General features: G+C 34.0%; 1 protein-coding gene across 1 annotated transcript; it reads right to left on the bottom strand.

Annotated features, from left to right (window-relative positions):
* Positions 1 to 2,573: 2,573 nt before the first annotated feature.
* LOC149398218 (uncharacterized) lies at positions 2,574 to 3,169 on the bottom strand. Its single transcript, XM_089615577.1, has one exon. It carries the CDS (start codon positions 3,000 to 3,002, stop codon positions 2,796 to 2,798), a length of 207 nt encoding a protein of 68 aa, XP_089471703.1. The 5' UTR covers positions 3,003 to 3,169; the 3' UTR covers positions 2,574 to 2,795.
* Between the last annotated feature and the right edge of the window lie 4,308 nt (positions 3,170 to 7,477).

Here is a 7,477-nt window from a genome sequence, read left to right as displayed (position 1 = left end):
AATAAGTAACTTTAGCGCGAGGTAACCTGAACACGACTCTTGTGGTTGTTTGTCGTGTTTCCGAGGTTGAAACGCAGGTACGAGGCGACGACGAGACTGTTCCAGGAGGTCGCCGAAGAGCAGCGAGGTACGATGGAGCTATGCCCAACTTTGGTGACGTGGGCAGCGGCTCGACAAGGCACCGAGAGGCTGCGAAAGTGTGCAGCAACGACGAGGTTTAGAGCTGCGAAGCCTCGGCGTGGCGTAGACTTGAGGCAGCGAGTCCTCGAGGCTAGGACCGTTAGCTAGAATCTAACTATAATCATGTATAATTAGTTGAAAAAAAAATGTAATTGTACAAAGTTAAACAAGTTGTGTAGTTTCGGGATTCACGTCGAGTGTCTCGGGTTAGCTTCGAGTTGTTGGTTAGAGATAAACCGAGAGTCGATTTCCAATCATAGAATTCATATGAATAAAAAAAAAGTCTTAAAAAATAAACTATTTATTTATTTGTTTACAATTATAGAATTCATATGAATAAAAAAAAAAAAAAAGTCTTAAAAAAATTATTGGGTGCGACTAGTCGCACCCAAAAACTTGGCGGGTAGACCAACGGGTGCGACTAGTCGCACCTAATGGCCTTCCCGCGGACTTTTTCGCACATCTTTTCTGACTTATGGGTGCGAATATGAGTGCGAAAATCCGCACCTAAAAATCGCACAGTCATGACCATCGGGTGCGACTAGTCGCACCCATGACCTTTAGGTGCGAACTTTCGGGTGCGACTTTATCGCACCTAAAATCGCACCTAAAGGTATCATTGGGTGCGATTTCGACCTTTAGGTGCGAAAAAATCGCACCCAATGCTATTTTTGTACAATTCATCGCCAAGAATGAAGGTCATATGCTTATATGTCACGAGAGTGAGAAAAATGACATGCTTTGGGCGGTAAATAATAATATAATATAGTATGAAGAGAATATGTCAAAATCTCAAGTTCATCTGAACCTTTTTGACTTTTGGCAATTATTTAATAGTTCTGAACCTCTGATATCTGAAAGTACCCATGATTGTTGTGTGGAAATGTGTGGGTTCAAGTCGGTTAGCCATATTTCTTTCTGTCTCTCAATTTTTTATTTATTTTTTGTCTACACAATTTGTTGTTGCGGAAACAAGTATTAACGATGTATAAATGTCTGCTTTGTGGTATTGTTAATTAATAAAGGTGTCAAGTGTCACATACCTAATGGAAAATTATACAATGATGGAATAAACTTATCTGTATATGTTTGTTATTAATTAACTTATTGACTAATGGGTCACTCTCTCTTTGTATGCAATATATATATATATATATATATATATATATATGTATATATATATGTATATTTGTTATTAATTAACTTATTGACTAATGGCCTTTACATTGGTTTCCTTGCTTATTTTTGGATGATGTGACAATGAAGTGTGAATGTTAGCCACAAATCATTCTTTCAAATAGCGTTAGAGATTATTTAGTCATGATATTTTTCATTTTTCTCAATCCCTTACAATAATCTACAAATATCGTTGCGTTGTGGTTATATGTACATTTCCAAAGGGAACATTTATCTTGATTCATACTTATCTTGTGCTATTTATGTAAATTGTATATAAATAAATGCATAACATTGGAAAATGACAATGAACAGAATGGTTAATCTGAATACAGTAGACTCAGTATTATTACACTCATCAAACATACAATACGTCACCCTGAGACATTCCATACGTGTGCAAATTGAAATAATAGAACGCATTGTACGTATATAATAAATTGAAGAAAGTAACATTTATCATTCAACTATTCGTATCGTATTAGCCGTCCCCAAAAGAAAATTTACGCAGTTTCATTCATCATTCACATAATTAATAGCAAACATATACAGCTAAGTTTATTCCATCATTGTATAATTTTCCAGAAAAAAGAAACACACACATACATATATACATATATATACATATATACATATATATATATATGTATATATATATATATATAAACTCGAAATACAGATGGACCTCATTAGAGATCATATTGCCCATAATACCTAAAGAAACATTTATGTTAAGCTTTCTCAGTTTAAATCCTCAAGTTGATCAAAGCTTAATATATATCTACAAAATCATTACTTAAAATGCTATTTTTATCACGCGTTTGATGATAGGATTAGAAATCAATTGCAAGACGGAAGCAACATTAAGTATGGCTCACCGAAATGGCATTCCAAGTACAATCCGTTAAACTAAATTTTAATCAAATTCAGAAAATACAAAAATTATTATATTCAAGTTAGATAAGAGTAACAATTTATTTTCAAATTAGATAATAGAGTAACATGTAAACGAAAAGCTGAAGTTATTAGATATATTAATCCCTGTTGAGTATAGCAAAGCAAGAACAATAATCAACTCATCGCTTGACTTAATTAATATATCTTAAGTTATCCTCAATAACATATTGTTGGGAATACTTCGTGAGAAAAGAATTACCAAAGTTTTGTAAGTTCGTAAGATACTTCACACAAAACACATACATAAACTTCTCACATGCAAAAAAAAAAAGAACATTGCTTTGATTTCTTAGAAATATCTGAAAATGTTACATATTCATTAACATATATACATATACATGTGGTTCAACGGTACATAATACCAAAAAGGGTCAAGTCTCGAGAGATCTAATTACAACACAACAAAAAAAGAAAAGAAAACGAGATAAAATACTTTGTCTATGAAGATGATGATGATGATCATGTGATGATTATCTATCTATTTATCTATAAGATTTGAGAATGGCTCCGCAGAAGGTACACATGATAGCTTTCCACGTGGTCCAATAAAAAGGGACACAACAAAACCTCGTCTCCGTCTTCATGTCTGCCACGCTGGCACCTCCGCCGCACCGGGAACACGACCCCGCCGCCGGCTTGCTCCGCTTCACCTTCCTCTTCTGATCCACCAGAAAGCAGAAACACACCATTTCTCTCTCTCTCTCTCTCTCTCTCTCTCTCTCTCTCTATATATATATATATATATGTGTGTGTGTGTGTGTTGTATATATGTTATATGTCTACGTAGCTGAATTGGAAATATATGATCTAGAAACACTGAAGAAAGGCGTGTTGGCTTTTGGTATAACTCTGCTATGGACATTTTATAGGTGAAAGTTGTGATAAGGGTCGAAAGGGAAAAAAGGTGGGGTTCGTGGATGGCTGACACGTGGCGAAGTTTTAGGTTGTTCATGTGATTGATGAGGGGTCAAAGATATATAAAGAGAATATAACCAACTTGGCAATTCATGGTAATTTTGTTGTTTGGGAATGGAATGGATAAATACTGTCGTTGTTGTAATGGTTCGGCGCCGGTAATTTAACGACATTAAAAGATTTTACAAAGAAGATGACAAAAACCAAGTGCTATCTAGATGAAAACTTCTTTTTGATTTTCAGTTATTCTTTTGTTTTTGTCAGTGATGCATTTATGGGCTTTTAAAATAATATACATATTGTTTTTCATTATAAAAAAAAAAAAAAAAGATTAGAAGAATCTAGAGAGATATTTTTTATATTTATTTTTGAAATATTTAGAGAGGGTATTTATTGATCCATATTTTCATTTAATTTCTGAATAAAAAAAATAAATTTATTTCGGATATTTTTGTTGAAGAGATTTTTTTATTTTTATTTTATTTTTTATTATTGCAACAAGGACGTCGCTCCCAGAAGAAAAAAAGGCACACGATATTTGCCGAATTATGAGATCTGTATATGTGCACATTGTATATACTCAGTCTAGTATGTGTATATATATATATATATATATATATATATATATATATATATATATATATATATGTATATCATGATAATAACCCTTCGTCATTGTGGTTTAATTTCTTGTTATTAAAATTCTCCTTTAAATTTTACTTTAATTAAGATATTATGATAAGGATGTCATTGAATTGCAAGTTCAACCTAACTGGGTATTACGTAATATACACATATGTAATATGTTGTGATTATTTTCATAAATACATTTTGAAGACAATATATGCGAAAGCTACAATTATGAATTGGACACGTGTAAAAAATTACCACTAGCTAACCGTTAAGAATAGACGGCTTTGGAGATTTTCCAGTAAATAAGCAAATTAATGAGCACATTGGTCACTAGAAAAGATAGTTAACTAGTTTTTTTTTTTTTTTTTTTTTGGTTATTTTTAAGTGATTCTTTTACCCAAATATTTTATTTTTCTACGAAGTTTACATAGTTAAAATTAGAAATCGTTACATTTTAGCTACCCTTTTATATGATTAAAGCCAATTGATTAATCCATTAGTCACACGATCTCGGGATCATGATATTTTACAAAGTGGTCGTGTCACAAATATCATCGCTAAATATATATGAGCGAGTTAGGTCAACTAAGCTGATGGTAATATAAAAAATCTTTGGGATAAGCTCAAGCGAAGATCAAACCATGGTGCATATTTGTTTAAGTTCGAATATGGGCCTTTCAACCACTATCTGATCAAGATCATCAATCTTGATTCGGTTGGGACTACATACCTTGCCGAGTCAAGGCTATCAAATTCTTATTATGTTGCCAAGGTCGAGATTATCGACCTTGGCAGCCTCGAGATATGGCACCTTAAGAGAGGCGTGTTGAAATTTAATGATGATCTTTAGGTGTAATTGAAGACTTCCGTAGAAGTAGCAATCTCGATATGACCAATGATCAAAATATCGCGATATTTTAGTAAAATAGTATCGAAATCTTGCGCAATTAAATCGTTCAATACATTTTTATTTATAACATTGTTTCATTTATATTTTTTTTCATCGAAATCACATGGCATCTCGCCAACTTATTGTTTCTCGTCATCTCTCACAAAACCCATCAATTTATCGCTATCTATAGTAAAATCTCAACAACTTATATTGTCAATTTATTTCCATTTTAAGTATTTTTCATATTTTAATATTTCATTTTTTGTAGGGTTAATTTGTTGTTACTATAATATATTTATGATTTTGTAGAAATTGAGTTTAGGTCTAATATGATTTTGTATAATATTGGTATTTCATTATTTCTAGCTAACCTCATTCGAGTGAACCTTAATTTATTTAGAAAGACTTATTTCACCAGTAAGTCTGAAACTTAATATAATCATTATTTGTTTATAAAGAATTTATTGTAACTAGCCAACCCTTAAGTTTTTTTTAAGATTTTGGTTAAAATTTAATTATTAAGAATATAGCTCATCAGGGCGAAATAAATTAAATTAATTAAAGGGCTATTTTGCTAACTAACCAAATCAACCTATTGATATTAAGAGAATAACCAAAGTTTCATTTAATTAAAGGAATAGCCCAACTAATCTAAACTACCTAAATTACCATTTATTCACACAACTCTCTCTCTCTCTCTCTGTTCACACAACTCTCTCTCTGCCGGTTTCGTTCTTCGATTTCTTCGACCGATCCAAAATCTCGCCCTCTTCTAGCTCACCTTCTTTACCAGACCGACGTTCCCTCCGCTTCTCGGCTCTGCTCCGGCGACTCCGATCTCGATCTTCGTCGTCGGAGAACCTATCGTAATCCTTTCTCCTTTTCCTCGACGACCTTCGGCGATCATCTTCGTGATAATCATCATCATCATCAGAGCTTCTACGCTTGTGTCGATGCCGCGAGTCCCGATCTTCCTCATCATCGGCAGAGGGTTTGGCTCCTCCACTGCCTTGCTTTCAAGATCGAACCTGAGGTCTTAGAAGTCGACGGGGAAGCAAAGCCCTAAACCTAACCCTAACCTCGGGTTCGCTGGAGGTGGAGAAGAAGAAACAATTCGCGATAAGTTAATTGAATTAACCTACTGGAGTGAGTTAGGTTAATTAAATTAACTTATTGGTTGAAAAAATTAGATTTGGTTCTGAATTTTTTTGTGAGTAAATTTAGGCTCAGATTGACTCGAAATCGGCGGGGGGAGAGGAATCGGCGGCGGAGAGGAAATCGGCGGCGATGGAGGGGATTGAGGAGAGACACTTTGTAAATTCGCGAATCGGTTAATTTAATTAACCTACTGGAGTGAGTTAGGTTAATTAATTAACTGAGTCAATTGATATTCAAAGCATTCAATTAATTAACCTAATTCCGAATTCAATCATTTAGTAAATTAACTTTACTCACAAAAAAATCAGAACATAAACTAATATTCAACCAATAAGTTAATTAATTAACCTAACTCACTCCAGTAGGTTAATTAAATTAAGTTATTCGCGAATTTACCAAGGGCGTTATGGTCTGAGCCGAAAATATGAGCTATTTGCTTAATAAAATGAAACTTGAGCTATTCCCCCAATAAGAATGACAAACTTGGCTAGTTATAACAAATTTCACTTAATTAAAACAGTTAATTTAATTTATTTTGGTGTGATATATTTTCTTAATAAAATGAAACTTTATTTAAAAAGAGGGTGCGTTATTGGATTACGGACTTAATTGTTTGTTTTTTTTATATTTGATCGTGATTTTGAAGTTCTAATATATGTTGGTTTATTATTGATTAATTAATTGTTAATAATAAAATTATTGATTTGAAAGTGTATGTTGCACGGTGTAAATACTGTCACCAACAAAAATAGCAACCCACGTATTTTAAAGTTATACGAGAAAAAAGTATGTTATTAATTCTTGTTACATTCTAGATCGAGCCACCTGATTATGCCCAATGTCTAGATAATTTTCTTGTGATACATCTAATGAGTGAAGATATATGTATTATTAAAAAAAAAAGTGAAGATATATGTATTATTAAAAAAAAAAGTGAAGATATATGTGAAAACTATTTTGTTATATTATTTTTTTAAATTTAATTTATGCGGAATTTTCATCCGTGTTACGACGATATTTTCGCGAGGTAAAAACGACACCCTAAAATAAAAAAACGACACGTCAAGTCAACGCACAAAGCCCAAACCCATGAACATAGCGCATGAAGTCAAACCCGAATCTAATTCTCATAAAATGTCTTTCGAAAGACTTTCAAATAATGTTTTCAAGCTAGGCTCCTTGAGAAATCTTCAAGACAAAATCACAAGAATGACCACCCGGTCAGCCAAAAAAGAAGATCACCCGGCCAAGACCACCCGGTCGGCCAAAAAAGAAGATCACCCGGTCAAGACCACCCAGTCAGCCAAAAAGGAAGACCACCCGGCCATCTTCACCCGGTCAAGACCACCCGGTCGTCTTCACTCGGTCAAAACCACCCGATTGTCTTCGCTCGACCAAGATCACCCGGTCGTCTTCACTTGCCCAAGATCACCCGGTCGTCTTCGTTCGGCCAAAATCACCCGGTCCTCTTCACTCGGCAAAGATCACCCGGTCGTCTTCACTCAGCCAAGATCATCCGGTCGTCTTCACTCGGCCAAAATCACCCGATCGTCTTCACTCTGTCAA

This window comes from Urtica dioica, chromosome 5 (assembly GCF_054948205.1).
Source record: "Urtica dioica subsp. dioica isolate 48M chromosome 5, U.dioica_male_clone48M_v1_H2, whole genome shotgun sequence".
NCBI lineage: Eukaryota > Viridiplantae > Streptophyta > Magnoliopsida > Rosales > Urticaceae > Urtica > Urtica dioica.
This window is presented reverse-complemented; position numbering and strand designations above follow the sequence as displayed.

What these genes read in the sequence shown, in the direction of transcription:
- LOC149398218 (XM_089615577.1), bottom strand. Translation starts at nt 3,002, where the DNA reads ATGGTGTGTTTCTGCTTTCTGGTGGATCAGAAGAGGAAGGTGAAGCGG.